At 35.2% G+C, this 16,238-nt stretch overlaps 1 protein-coding gene across 3 annotated transcripts; it reads right to left on the minus strand.

Moving 5' to 3' along the window:
* Nucleotides 1–7,105: 7,105 nt before the first annotated feature.
* LOC101261559 (UBP1-associated protein 2C) lies at nt 7,106–9,608 on the minus strand. 3 transcript variants are annotated; one of them, NM_001322223.1, is given in 2 exon segments: nt 7,106–7,502; nt 8,211–9,572. In NM_001322223.1, a coding segment is annotated over 1 exon segment (1,275 nt). In that variant the 5' UTR covers nt 9,487–9,572; the 3' UTR covers nt 7,106–7,502; nt 8,211.
* Nucleotides 9,609–16,238: the final 6,630 nt, after the last annotated feature.

Consider the following 16,238-nt stretch of genomic DNA (forward strand, 5'->3'; position numbering starts at 1 on the left):
TCATGCTGATCATTTGTCATTATAAGCCCAGTAGTCAGGCGTGGAAACGTGCCTATTTCCAATGGAACATCCATGCGGGGAGCCATAGTAGCCGCATGTTGTACCTCCGGAGCCTGAGGTGCTGGTGCAGAAAACACTGGGGGTGTCTGGCCCTGATCAGATAACCCGCTAAGATAAGCCAGAACCTGATTGATGATCTCTGGGGTAGGTTGGGGTGGCATTTCCTCATTTTGCACTTGTTCATTTTCCCCATCCTCCCCTTCTCTTATTACTTCCTCAGTCGGTGGAGGAGTCACTGCCCTAGTATCAGATGGGCTAGGCGCTCGTCCTCTTCCCCTAGAGGACGTCCTCCAACGACCTCTACCACGGCCCCTTGTCGCTGTTCTTCCTCGAGCCACAGCCCCAGTGGCTGGCTCAGTTGTTTCTTGTCTGGCCGGTGTTGGTATTGGCGTAGTCATTGCTCTAGTTCTAACCATCTGCGAAAGAGAGTGAAGATGGTCAGATACCAATTCGTATCGCCTAGATACCAATTGGACTCAAGTAGTAGCACGAAGGAAAGAATGAAAGAGTGAAATTTTCCTAAAGTCTTATAGCCTCTTAAGGAAAAGTAAAGGCGTCCCCCTACCGTTTCTTAAGACTCTACTAGACCTGTTCTTGTGTGATGAGACCAACGAACCTAATGCTCTGATACCAAGTTTGTCACGACCCAAATCCTGGCCGCGACTGGCACCCACACTTACCCTCCTATGTGAGCGAACCAACCAATCTAAACTTTAACATTTCAAGGTAATATCAACATAAAGTAATGCGGAAGACTTAAACTCATTAATAAAATCAATAACTATTATTATTCCCAAAATCTGGAAGTCATCATCACAAGAACATCTATAATCAAATTACTAAACTAAGAGTATTCTAAGAAGCTAAAAGTACATAAGAAGCTAGTCCATGCCGGAAGTTCAAGGCATCAAGACTTGAAGAAGAAGATCCAGTCCAAGCTAGAAGCATTAGCTCACCCTGAATTTCCGATGTAGTAAGACTGGCTTGAGTTACTATTGAGTCGAAGATGACGACACGTTTGCTGCACTCCACAAATAAACAAGAAGAAAACAATAAAAGTAGGGGTCAGTACAAAACACGGTTACTGAGTAGATATCATCGGCCAACTCAAAATAGAAAACAGTATGTATTAAGCAATATCGTAAAATCAACTAATATCCTTAGCATGCAGCATTTACAGTTACCATAACCCTTGGTTACAACACCAAGCACATCAATGAGGACTCACACCTCCTCATTATACTCATTTGGGAATTCAGTTCATTAGATTGAATATATTAACATATTTCAAGATTCATTATCTTTATTCCCCTCGTGTCGGTACGTGACACTCCGCTCCTCAATATACTATCCTGGTGTCGGAACGTGACACTCCGATCCTCATTCTATCCTGGTACCGGAACGTGGCACCCGATCCATATTCTATCCTGGTACCGGAACGTGGCACCCGATCCATATACTATCCTGGTGTCAGAATGTGACACTCCGATCCTCATATACTATCCTGGTACCGGAACGTGGCACCCAATCCATATACTATCCTGGTGTCGGAACGTGACACTCTGATCCTCATATACTATCCTGGTACCGGAACATGGCACCCGATCCATATTCTATCCTGGTGTCGGAACGTGACACCCGATCCATATACTATCTTGGTGTCGGAACGTGACACCCGATCCATATTCTATCCTGGTACCGGAACGTGGCACCCGATCTCCTAATCTCACTACTTTCATTCATCAAGCCTTCTTTTATACCAAGGCATCATCATTAACAAAGTAGATTAGGGTTTCTTTTCAAGATTTGGGATTCAATAGCTTCATCATGCTTATTTATTTATAATTACATAATCACATCATTCATGCAAGCATACAATTAAGCATATAGAAGGGTTTACAATACTACTAACACATATCATTCGCTATTAAGAGTTTACTACGAATAGCATGAAAACCATAACCTACCTCCACCGAAGAATTGCGATCAACAAGCTAATCCTCAAAGCTTGGTGCTTTCCTCTTCTCTCGATCGGTTCTCCCTCTCCCTTCTTGTTCTTTCTGTTTTCTTATTCAAACCCTCTTTCTTTTACTCTAATTAGTATATAATTAAGAATAAAAGATGGCAATAATACCCCACGAATTAACTTAAGGTTACCTCTTTTAACCCCCAAGAATTTGAGTTATTAATATAAACCCACGAAATATATAATTATAGCAGGAATAGTCCAAAACGCCTCTTTAAAACTTAACCAGAAATCCGACTCCAACTGGAATTATGCAAACTGTGACGGGCCGTCGCGCCTGCGACGGTCCGTCCTGCTGTCTGTCGCATAGTTCAGAAACTTAATTTTGGGTGAATGGCCCGTGACGGTCCGTCACACCTGTGACGGTCCGTCCTGCCACTCCGTTACGAAGTTCAGAGAGTCGATTTTCAGTACCCAATTTCAGATTTTCTAAGTGTTTTGAAACGAGACCCTGCGACGGTCCGTCGTGCCCTTGACGGTCCGTCGTGGGGTCCGTCGCTTCTGCCAATTTTTCCATAATTGAAGTCTGTTGCTCAAAACGACTAAACAGGTCGTTACACATGCCCAGACAAATATTATGACATAAAATGAGATGGAGATAATTCATCTCATATATAAGGTCAAATTTTGTCTTCATGACTCTCTCTCTCTCTCTCTCTGTCTCTCTCTCTCTCTCTCTCTCTCTGTCTCTCTGTCTCTCTCTCTCTCTGTCTCTTTCTCTCTGTCTCTCTCTCTCTCTCTCTCTCTGTCTCTCTGTCTCTCTCTCTCTCTCTCTCTCTCTCTCTCTCTACACACACACACACACACACACACACACACACACACACACATATATATATATATATCAACACATGTAAAGAGGCTAGCTCGGTAGTTAAGCATTTGGGTTCAAAGTCTTAGTAGCTTTATAATTTTAGATGGGAAAAATGTTATTGGGTTATCGGTTATTGGATTTTTAATGAGTTTATAAAAAAATTATTGGGTTATTGATTCGATATCGGTTTTTACTATGGGTTATTGGGTAAACTGATTACCCAATAAGATGGTTATAATTTATCATTTTACCCTTCCTAATTATTAAATATTAATAATTTAATATATAATTAGACACTATTACTATATCAAATTATTAGTACTCTACCAACTTCACTCTAGGCCTCTTGATTAGTTTTACTATTTACTCAAAACCTAAGAATTTAAAGGGTTCACAATTGTAGTTATTTGATTTTAGTTTTAGTTTTAGTTTTAGTCTTGGTGGACTAGTTTATTTTAGTTTTAGTTTGTAATCATAGGTTTTAGCATTTTTAAGTTTGCAAAGGTCTGTAATTTGATCAACATAAAAAATGTTATACTTGGTATTCAGGTATCTACTTCAAAAGAAACTTGTCTAAAATTACCTATAGGTGGTATTTCATGCTATGTTTTGGTGATAACATGTAAATTATAGCATTCGTACTATATTTTCTCTTACTTGTGCAATTTCTCATTATTTTTTTTGTTTCTTTATATCAAAACATTTAGAGAAGTGAGAAGACATATAATATTTTACGGACATTTTGTTATTGGGTAAACCAAAAATTGAACCGATAATGTCTAAAATCAATAAAGAATATCTTATCGGTTTGTTATTGGATTAGCATATTTAAAAATCAAGAACCGATAAATTGAACTGACAACATTTTGGCTTAAAACTCAGCATTTGAGCTCAAAATTTCAATAGATTTATTATTTTTGGTTGGAGCAAAATTATTATTATTATTATTATCATCATTATGCTATTTTTATTTTTTTCAATTTTCATTTGTTCAAAAGGCACATAATTTTTATTTTTGTATTTTATTCTTTTTTAATCTCTGGATTTTTTTTATGTAACTCTCTTTTTATATACTAATTCAAAAGAACTCTTTAAGAAAACATCAGTTGTTCTTAAATTTGATATTGAGATAGAAAAAATATATTTTTAAACATAAGGTAAATTAAATTAGTCAAACGAAGAAATTTGAAAGGCATGAATATCAAGATATTTCTTGCTTATTTTTTCTAGTTCTATTCTAGAATAAAAACTAAATTTATTTAATTTATTCATCTTTTTTTTTATAGATGACAAACCTTAGAAATTGAATAAATGAACTAAAAATGGGTGATGTCATCTATTTATCCCTTTAATGTGCATTATAATATTATAATATTAGTAACTCAATCTCCACATATTTTTAAAGAATATTAAGCAATTTTCAAAGTAACATGTGATTGAATGAACACTAATTTTATTTATTTTTTAAAAATTCAAAATAAAGTAGAATGGTAGGTACAAATTAAAAGGGGAAAATCATAATTTTTTAAAGACAATCAATGAGATAGGGATGAAGTAGGAACAAAGGTTAAACGCGGCATGATTAGACAAGTTAAATTTTTTCATTCCCAATCCTTTTTGCAACATTTTTCAGTTTACTTCTTTATATGTCGAGCCTCTCCACGAAAATCTTGACTCCACCACTGATTACAACCTTAACTCTATCTCATCATCTAGATTCTGTTTTGCTCCATTTTTCAGCTTACTTCTTTATTTGTTGAACCCGCTCCACAAAAATCTTAATTCCATCACTGATTACAACCTTAACTCTACATCAATTACTAAACTCGATACTCAATAGTGATCATAAATAGAGACTCATCAACTCTTGATATACTTTCTCAATGAACTTTTAGACTCGAGCTAAATTAGAGACTTGACATGATTCTTCAATTGTGATTACTTTAAAACTCAATTATGAATATGCATTCAACATCTTTCTCGATACGATTCTTTTGACATTATGAATGACGGTCATATATTTAGTGAGACATCAATGAGACACAAGATTAGACCACTTGTTTTAAGTTGGAAAAATAAGATCTACAACAGTTTATCGATGGGTTCTTTTCTGAAACACATTCAAGCATTTGCACTTTCAGTGTGTAATTTCTTCTGTTGAGATGCATTTTAATCTCAAATATCGAGTACCAAATTTTCGAAGACATTGACGTTACATTGCAAGCGTCGATGATCGCTGCATATTTCAGTTTCAACTATGGTCATTAACTTGGATCTTTCCCAATTATGACAACTTAACGGGATGGATTCAATTGACTTTTTTTTATCGATTCGGGTCCTTTAAATTGAATCGATAAGAGAATAGGTCTAAAATAAATATATAACTTCTCCAATGAAACAATAAATATATAATTTGATGAAACAACACAATAATGTAACTTCACAAACCCAGACCTGAATTTAACATCATCGACTTAGGAGAAACGGCACCGCAAATGTATTGACTGCAATATGCAATTTATTAGCACAAAAAACATAACAATCTGCTTAATTTCTTTTTAACGCCATAGAAGTGGAATAACCAATCAGCACATCTAAATGCTATGAGCTGAACTTTGATGTTTTTTTCCTTGTTACTGAATGAAAGCGTACAACAATCTATCTAACTCTACAACTATTACAAATCTCTTCATTTAAGGCGTCTCCCTCCAACCTTGAGCATTTCCAGATAACTGGGACCTCAATCTTCACCAAAGTCGCAGTTCATGCCATCAAAGCTCAGCAATATAGCTTTCACTCCGCACCACATCATCAGCCCTCAGCAATACAGAGTACAGACCACAACCAGGAAACAAGGAAAAGAATTTTGTTATGGAAAATACAATTCCACACCAGGGTAGAATGCTCAGGCTAAGAAATAAAAACATGAGGTATGCCTTCCTATTACAGTAAAATACATGCAACATACGACTTCCACAGGATTGTCATAGCAACTAAACTTAAGGCGGCTACAGAAATATACACTTCAATTAAAAAGAGTCCCAATCTTTTCACACATTCAGATCCAAATTGGTAAAAGTGAGTTCCATATCCTTGATTTATTATCTACTTCACGTGCTCCTTTTGACGGCTACTTAAATCTTAATACAATTCCAGTAACAATTATTGATCACCAATAAAGATGAAACTAAGAACTTGTTTAAATAGTCTGTTGAAGTCACAACAAACTAATTTTATGCCTTGTGCCAAGCAGAATAGGATCACAAACGGCAAAACATAGCAGGGATTGATATAAATCTTTATTTCCAACAAACAATCAGTTTTTTATAGTCCATACACGAATTTAAGGCAATAGAAGACATAAAATACAGCCAAATCTATGAACAGGAATCACCAATAAGCTGAAACAGCTTCAATACGCTTGAGAAACAAGGTGAGAACAGAAAACGACAAATGCACATGCCAAACAGATCAATATGCTAAATAGCAATCCGTTGGAACATATACAAAACTATAAATAAACATCATATTAGGTACAACTTACAAATCTATGAATCCTGAAAACTGATGGTTCGGCGAACATGATTCAGCTGAAACAAACCATCCCTGCCCACCCCACACCCACTTGCATCATGTGTTTGTTGACCAACTGGTTTCATACCCATCTCCCTCCCCAAGTCCGTCAACAAAAGAAAACAAAGAAACCGGGATATGTATGCCTTGTAGGGAATATGTTCCAATAATTCCAAAATGATGGATGTTAAAGGAACAGCTAGCTAGGTTTTCATTTTCTTTTCTGCTTTTGAATGCGATAGAAACAACACCGGATGAAAGGTTAAAAAAAGCAAGCAAAATGGCAGACAGTATTAGATTTTGGTTCTTGCCAAGACATAGCATTTGCCAGTTTCCCGCCTTCGCAAATTATATATACAAAAAATTGTTAAATTAATACACATAATACAATTATGTCATATTTTGGTTCAAATCAGTGACCAACAGAAAAAATAAAGGCCCTTTTTTTACCAGCAGGTGAGACAGCTAGAAATGCAAACAAACAGTGTAAATTTGGATCCTACTACCACACATTTGTGTTTTTCCCATCTTCCCATCAATACTCCAGATATTTATTTATTAAAGCACTAGTACTGCTTTTATTTAGTTCAAACATAATTCTAATTAAAACAATATAAAAAAAAAAATTGTTCGCATCAAATAATTTGTTTCAGATCAGCAGTATCTGACATTATCATAAAGATGCCTTGTAATCCACATACAATAAGTTCAAGCCAATAATGGCTGAACATGATATGATAGAACATCTAAAATGTCACATTCATCAGATAGGGAACATATAAAAACAGGAAGTACGGGTAAAATAAGAAAACTGACATCACTCGTCAATACGCTCATCAAAAGATACAGCAATTTTTGAAGAACCTACATACTAACTTAATACTAGCAAGTATCAACTAACAGCCACACATATAGGTGAAGCGGCAACAGATGTACAGCAGTCCATGTAACCAAAGATTTCAGAGTCTGCAATCAGGAAATCACCACAACCATTAAAAGCATGTTGCATCCAAGAAGCTCTCAAGACACCTGAACAGATATCCACATACGATTCAATCATTCAAGATTCCAGCATATAAAACTTGTTGAGGGCATAAATTTGTAATACAAATCATTTTCAAAGTACAGGGGATGGACATAAGCCACGCACTAGATTAGTGCAAGTAGATCCACTCCCATGCCGTGCACTTCTGTGGAAGAAAGGAAAATCGTAAAAGAGGAAAGCAATCTCAGGTAACCATTTCCATACTACTTTCACAGAGACAATTAACCCCTTCACCAATATAGTCTCCTATGTTCTCTCAAGCTTTATGGCTTATTCCCAATTGCTATCAAATAGAATGGTGTCGTGATTTCACATTAACTGGGACAATAAAAGTAATTAATTACAGAGAGCCGCAGAAAAATATACAAGACATTCCTTTATATCTTCAACCCAACACCATCCTCTAGATGAAAAACTGATACAAGATATGGACCCCCTTGGGATACTTCACTCAAGAACAAGTATGACGCTATCAGCTCACCAAATTAACATAGAGAAAAAAAACAGTACTAGTCCACAAACTGTAGGCCAAGCACTCTAATGAAACATGTAAATACACAAATATCAAACAAGAAATAGTAAGTTCGTAAACCAAAACACCTCAGATAGTTGCTCAACAAATATATGCATAAACAATACTCAGTGAATCATATGTTGACATGTATAACTTTAAATAAACTCAATAGGATTACCTCAGTAGTATGGAGGCATGCCCTGGTACATCCCACCTGGTGGAACCCTTGACCCAGCTCCTGGTTGTGGTACCTGTGTCGGATAAGCCGACTGTAAAGCATAACTACCACCATCTGGAAAACCTCCTGAACTAGGCATTCCAGCAGAGCTTTGAGACATCCTGTACCCACCATAATCCCCAGAATTACCCCCATACCCACCAGCGCCAGCATATCCACCCGCGCCAGCATATCCACCAGCACCACCTGTAAAGGATCCCGGTCCTTGGTTTCCATATCCAGGCCCGCCAATAGCTGAATTCAGATGTGGATTCTGATGTGCCACCATCCCAGGCTGAGGTGGTGGCTGCTGCATTCCTGGACCAGGCCCACCTGAAAACCCTGAATATGGACCCATACCGCTTACAGGAACACCATAATTGGAACCAGGCATGGATCCAACCCTATCATCACCAGGCATTCCTACAAGTCCAGCATTCATTCCAGGGGCACCCCCGTGCCCCATATTCTGCGGCTTCCCCTTCTTATTATCGGTTGCCAATTTACACAAGACCTGATGTCCTTCTACGGTCTTCACGGGATCAACTAACGATGCCCTAGCTCCATCCTCAGTCTTGTAGACAAAAAAAGCAAATCCTTTCGCTTTTCCAGTTTGTTTATCAAATCCCAAAGGCCCCTCTTCAATCTCTCCATACATGGAAAAGTGATTCAAAAGCTTTTCAGACGAAATTTCAAATGGAACATTACCAACATAGATCTTCCTAAGCGCAACATCAGAAGACTGAGAATTCCCAGAATTACCCGCAGCAGCAAGCTGTGTGACGGTAACACGTCCATCAATTATCTTGTTGGGCACCTTTAAAGAAAGAATAGCAGCATCAACATGCTTGAAAGTTACAAAACCATACCCTTTAGATCTGGAAGACGCCTTATCAGTTATAACAACAGCCTCATCAAGTTCTCCAAACTCAGAAAAAACCTGTCTGAGTTTGTCAGTGGTGGTCTCCCACCCAAGACCACGAACGAAAAGCTTGCGGTTAGATACGTCGGCGTCAGCGACAGCACGTAAACCTTCGAGAACATCAGGATAGCGCAGGGCGGCGTTACGGAGAATTGAAACGCACTGGTCCTTGGTGAACGTTTCAAGAATTTTGTCAATGTCTTCCGGGGAAAGAACAGCAAGTGCCGGTGGGGCGGCGGCAGTTGTGACGAGTTCGGTTTTTACAGGATAAGCACCGCCGTTCTCATCAGTTTTGCGCTTCTTTGATAGATCCATTTTCACTCAGAGAAGAGAACTGTAAACCCTAGAGAGAGAAAGCCTGAATTATTTGGGAGAAGGCGTTATGGAATATATAAAACCCTACAAGGAGGCTACTGTTTACTTATATATATAAGGCTGAGATGCTCATCCTCCTCCTTACGACACCGTATAATTGACACATCCGGGCTCTTCTTGGTGTCGGGTCTGGATGAGGCCCATATGCTTCTACTTGATTTGGATTCTTTGTTAACTATGACACTTAACTTGGTTTCAATAGATAATTATGTCCTTCTAATTTTATATATGTATAAGTCGACACTTAAACTTGTATAAAATTAAACAAGTAGCACACATCTTCTTTTGATGATAAAATCAGAAATTCCATCGTTTTTCAGCTTTTTCATCCTTTCACGCCTTCCGTCACCTTTATGTGATTTTTTTCGTCATAACGAATTACATTGGGTACATGATGCCTCAAAGCTCTGCTGGAATGCCTACTTCGGGAGGGTATCCAGATGGTGGTAATTATGGTTTGCAGTCGGCTTATCCTTCACAAGTACCACAACCAGGAGTTGCGTCAGGGTTCCACCAGGTGGGATGTACCATGGCATGCCTCCATACAACTGAGGTAATCCAATGATGAAGGACAGAATAATCTAAACCGTGTAAGAAGGATACAGACATGCTAAATTGAAATTTTATTTAGTGGCAATTTGGTGGGTAATCATAACAACTAGCAAGCAAGAAATACAAAAAATATTCATATGGCTAGTTCGAGCAAGGCTATGAACAAGGAGAAAAGGTGGTTCCATGTAATAAATTTAATGCACTATGTAGGATGAAAATAATTAGAAAAGATAAAAGGGGAAAACGCATAAAGTACAAGGCCAATAATAATAATGGAGAAACTAAAAAAACAACTGTAGTAAAACTTCCAAGTAGGAAATGCATGAAAATAATGATTAACAAAACAAATAAAGTTGATAATAGGAACGTGCAACATCAAGTCATTAACAAAAAAGTTCATCATGGTAATGATGGGCGAGCTCACTATTTTGCCTCCAAGCGATAAAGCATCCACACGATGTAGCATCATGTTAATTAAACAGCAACCATCAAGTTACAACACAAATAAAAAATAACATGCACGACTAGGAGAAGGAAAGGACTACATCGTCTTTACCTTTCTAAAGGGGTGATAGAGTAGAACAGTAGATAACAACAAATGAGTTAAAGATAGAAATGATACTCAAATTGTTGCAACAAATGATGATGGACAACTACAAATACAATAGGAGATTAATGAAAAATATTCGAAGGTTGATTTTCCTAATTATAAATTACCATCAAGAGACTATGATTTCTTAATCAAACCTACTTTTTGTCGCCGATCATTATGGCCATGATGGTTATAGGTCAGCCACCACCATTGGCAGCTGAGTTAACTTAACATATCCTATTTAACACTAGACAATCATCAATAACAATCTTTGTCAATATAGTCTAACAAACCAAACCATCCCACAAATCGATCCCGATAAAGCAATTGCATGCCTACATGGAGAACCAAGAATTATTTGGGAGGAGGAGAAAGACGATCACGTGATTTTAAATGAAGAATTACAATATGGAGTAATAGGAAACTTTTTCTACTGATGGCCTGAGATACAAGATCCATGGAGAAAAATACCAAAGCAATATGAATTAAAGGGAAAAGTAAATATTGAATTGATAACTAACAAATATATTCTCATAAGGGCTACAGAGATAGAGGATTATGTCACCTTGCTATGAAAATCATAGTTTTACATAATGCATAACCACTTAACCTACCCCATGTGAATTCTTGAATGAGACCTTTATTTGATCTGGAGGAAGAAACTTCCATAGTCATTGGATGGCTCTCATTCTCATCGCTACCACCAAACTTTTTTGGTAAGGAAGCAATATTTTCGATGACAGTTATAGTAGAAAAACCTCAACAAGTGGATTTGGCCACAAAAAATAAGACTCGATCAAGTTTTTTAGGATCAAAGTGAGTGTTGATTTACTGGGAGAATTTCCAAGGAGAATTAATGTTGGTATGAGAAAGAAGACAAGAGAAATCAAGGAGAAGTGGATCACTATCAAATATGATGATTACCAAAATACTGCACAAATTATAAATTACAAGGACATACTGAAGTGGAATATTTTTTCTTTCATCCAGAATTATACCCCAAAGAAGAGGAAGTGGAGGATAGGAACAAGAACAATACAAAAGAGGATACCAATGCAGGAAGGGTTGTGAACAACCAAGGTGATAGGGTCACAATGACAACGTAGGTTATGGGATTAAGGAAGGTAGTGATTTCAAAGAACAACAAAAGTAAAGTTATTCGCAAAACAAAGTAAATTTAAACTATGAATGAAGAATGGAGCAGGTTTCAAAATCTGAAACAAGAACAGAAAAAAATAGAATGGTAACAGTAGCTAACAATTTGAAGAATTAGAGGACAACAATGACACTGGAGTAGGATAAAATAACATGGGTAATGATCTTAAGGTAAGGGGAGATGATATTAGAATGAACAACATGGAGTACAACCTTTTAACATCATGCATAAAGAAAATGAAATTACTGGGGAACATGGAGATTCACAAAATATATATGTAAGAACAAAAACACAAACAACAATATAGGCAAGAGGAGAACATGTTAAAAGATATTCAAAGTCATGGAGTAAGAACTCCTGGAAGCAGCAACTCACATACAAAAGAAGGAACAACACATAATACAAATACAAGCCACAATTCAGTAGCAAGTAGAGCTGAAAATGAACTAGAGTCATCAGGTAGTGTATACTGCAGCAATGTGTAAAATGAAGAATCAGTTGGGGACACAGTGGATGAAAAATGGAACAAGAAAACAAAGGGGTACTTATCCCACATAAGGCACCAAAGATTAATCATATATCTCAACTAGAGATAGAAAAAAGTTGCTAGAAGAGAAAGATAATAATATAAAAGAAATTATATAAGGCATAAGCAAGAAAGGAAAACTATCCTTAGGAGGATTGGACAACTTCAAGGCACAAAGAGGGAGTAAAGCAATCAGAAATACTTTCATATGTAAAAAAAAGAGTAGGAAGGGTCTCACCTCAATATCTCAATAATTGACAAATTACTATTCTGAAACATCATATCTGTTAAGACTCAAAATTCTACTGAGAGATTAATAGACCTGAACATGAGACATCATTACTCCTACATAGCAATATTGAAACATTTTCAAAGCCCTAATGAACTGGAAAAATTCAAGAGTAGATTGGGATGCATAATGCTTAGGTAAAGCTATCAACAAAGATATGAAGCTTTTGGAGTGAAAAATGGGAGAAGAAGATTATAAAGATACAATACAAGAGCTCACAATTAGTTATAAACTAAGGGATACAGGTGACAAATTCAAGGTGACAACTATATATGCAAGATGCAATGCCTTAGAGAGACTAGAACTATGGGATGACCTACAAGATATAACATGCAATAATAACACTGCTGAATTGTTGGAGGATATTTAAATAATCTTTTTCTCTTGAAGAACATAAAAAGGAAATTTATATAAATGAAGCTCTACCTAAATGTGTATTCTTATAGTTTCTAGATGTATCCGTTGTGAAAGTCATGAAATTAAGACTACTAATCATCTATTCTTGATTGTTATTTTATTAGATCCATGTGAATTTTATTTTGCAAGTGCGTCAGGATTGTAGAGCTTTTTGTCCTAATTAATCAAACTTTTAATATGTGGTGGATAGTAGAGGGTCTACTTAAGCTGAAAGAAACTTACAATGTTGTTCCCGACATGAGAGGCGGATCTATAGTGGGTCAAGTGGGGTCATATGAACATACTTCATTGAAAAATAACACCGTATATAGATGTATATGTAATCAATGTTTAAAGTTTTATGTATATATTGACTTTTGATCCCAATAACACAAATATGACCCTAGACCAAGTAGTGAAGAAGATTCAATTTTCCTAGCCAATCTCAGTTTGAACCCCCTTTTTGTCACAATTTTAATTTTAATATCTTGAACCACTTCGTAAAAATTCTGAATTCACCACTACTTGGAATCATCTACTTCAAATATGAAAGTGGAGAAATTCAATTATATATGAATAAAAAACGTCCAGAAGTATGGTAATATATGACATCAATTGAAACCTATGCAGTATAACTAAGGACATGTGCTCTTAGATAAATAATCTCATAATTAGGCTCAAATAGTCCAATTCTTGAAGGGTTCAGTTTCTAGAATGGAATAGCATTCGAAGGTTCTACAAAAGGAATGGTACAAAAGCAATGAGCTTCTAAAAAACCTTTAAAGAAAATTCTATTACTTCTTATTTCAGAAATGACAATAAAATACTCATTTTTGTCAGTGTAATAACTATCCGAACAAAACAAGCATATGTGTAGAGGCAATAACTATGAGGATGGATTACAATATTGTGTTAACAATTTGTTTTCTTTAATCCTGAAAATAAATTCTTTGTTTCTAAGTAGGTAATTGAAAGAGAATAGAACACAGCATGAAAGATTTGTCTGGAGGAAAAATAAAAGAAAAGTGGGACAAATAATGTGTTAATGGAATGAAATCAACTGAAGAAATCAATTGACAAATTTTTTACTAACTTAGCTTTTAGATATTGCAGGTATTATATCTTATAATAATTATTAAGAGGTACCTATAAAAACAAAAAAAATATCAATGTATGAAAGCATAACTATCTAATTCGGTCACAAAATAAACAAAAATATTGAACCAGATTTATGCATGTACAATAAAGACAAGAAAAAACTCACAATCTACCAAGTATAGTCATTCTAAACTAGTTATTTATAAATAGAGGTACATATTAATATATATATTTACTTAATTTCACTTGCATTTCTCCCCTGGACAATGATATTTAATTCCTATTTAGCTTCAATCTATCTAAAGAGATAATATAAATAGAAAGATAATTTGAGAATATAAGAGATCCTTAATCAATTTTAGAATCTAATTTTGTCAACAAAAAGACGATGATACTTATCTCAGGAGTGAAGCCTACATTTTTCTTGATTTAGTTACCAAGGTACCTGATGGATCTTCAAGAATGTGAATAGTGAAATTAACCAAGAGTATGTGGCAAAGTCATTTCTTTCCATGTAGATATGAAGTAAGATTGATAAATAATGAATTAGGAATTTCTAGCAATCAAGTAGTAGCTTACCTGATTTTCAGCATTGTAAAACGCCGATCGACATCGCATGAACAAGGAGGAGATTTTTTCAGCGGCTGTAATATCATATCAATCATCCAATGGTCCAACAAAAAAGATGAAGTGCGGCGCCCCTAAATCGCTTGTTTATGTTTTTCTATACTGTCTAAATATTGTTTATTGTAGGTTTTCTTTATCTTTTTGGATAAGAGGCCGATAATTTCAGCCCATATAAGGTGAAATGACTCATAATTCATATTTATATAAATGGATTGCTCGTATATTCTAAATAGGTCAATCTGAGTTGATCTAATTTAAGAGCCCACAAAAATATGATCGAAATGGATAAAATATGAATAAATTACATAAATGGGCCATAAAATATAAAATAACTACAATTTCATAGCCCAACCCAAACTAATCTAACAAATACCCATTGGCCAAAATAAATTACAAATCATGCTCACCTTTATACAGGCTTAGTTTCTTTCCAATCATCTTAAATTTAGGCCTGATTTGCCTCAACTCCAACCTGTTATTGTACTATTAATTATTTTTGTTTTTTGTATTCCAATTATTATTTTTCTCTATTGTTAATCTTTTTTCTTCATTCTCATTTATTATTATTATTCTTTTTAATTGTTATTGTTGTTGTTGTTATTATTATTATTATTATTATTATTATTATTATTATATTATCAGTATTACAGATAACATTTGATAATATTTTTATTATTTTTACTTTTTTTGTTAATTTATCTTTTTTTTCTCTCTCTATATTTTTACTTTTTTAAGAAAATAATAAATTACTTTTATTCCTTTCTTATTTGCTATTTTTATTTTCTCATTTATCATTCTTTTCTCTCTCTCTTTATATTATCCATTATTAGAGATACCATTTAATTATATTTTTATTATATCTTTCTTTTTTTCATTAGTTTATATCTTTTTTTTAATATTTTTCTCTTTCTATATTTTTACATTTGTGATAAAATAATATTATAAAATCAAGCTATAAGAATATAATCATAAAGAGAAGAAGACAAGAGAAGTAGATAGAAGAAGATGAATTTTCTTCTTCTTCAAGTGTATATCAAATGGTGAGTGATATCTCTATTTATAGTGTTGAGATATTACTCCCAAAAATCATTTAACTAGTAGATACATAGTTATCTACATTGTTATCCAATAGGGGGGTCATATCATCTAGGAAATACACATACATGAATTTAGTAGTTCATGAATAAACCAAATGGTCATCCACTATTCAATGGATTTATAACACTCCCCCTTGGATGTAATGTGCCTCGTTAAAACCTTACTAGGAAAAACCCTGTTGGAAAAAAATCCGGTGAAGGAAAAAGAGTACACATATCTTTTGATACGCACTATTTGTTGCCTCATTAAAAACCTTGCCAGAAAAACCCAGTGGGAAAAAACCTTGGTCACGGAAAAAAGAGTGCAACGCGTATTAAATCCCCCTGATTAAAACATCACTTAATTTCTTGTGATGATG

Source organism: Solanum lycopersicum, chromosome 2 (assembly GCF_036512215.1).
Source record: "Solanum lycopersicum chromosome 2, SLM_r2.1".
Classification (NCBI taxonomy): Eukaryota; Viridiplantae; Streptophyta; class Magnoliopsida; order Solanales; family Solanaceae; genus Solanum; species Solanum lycopersicum.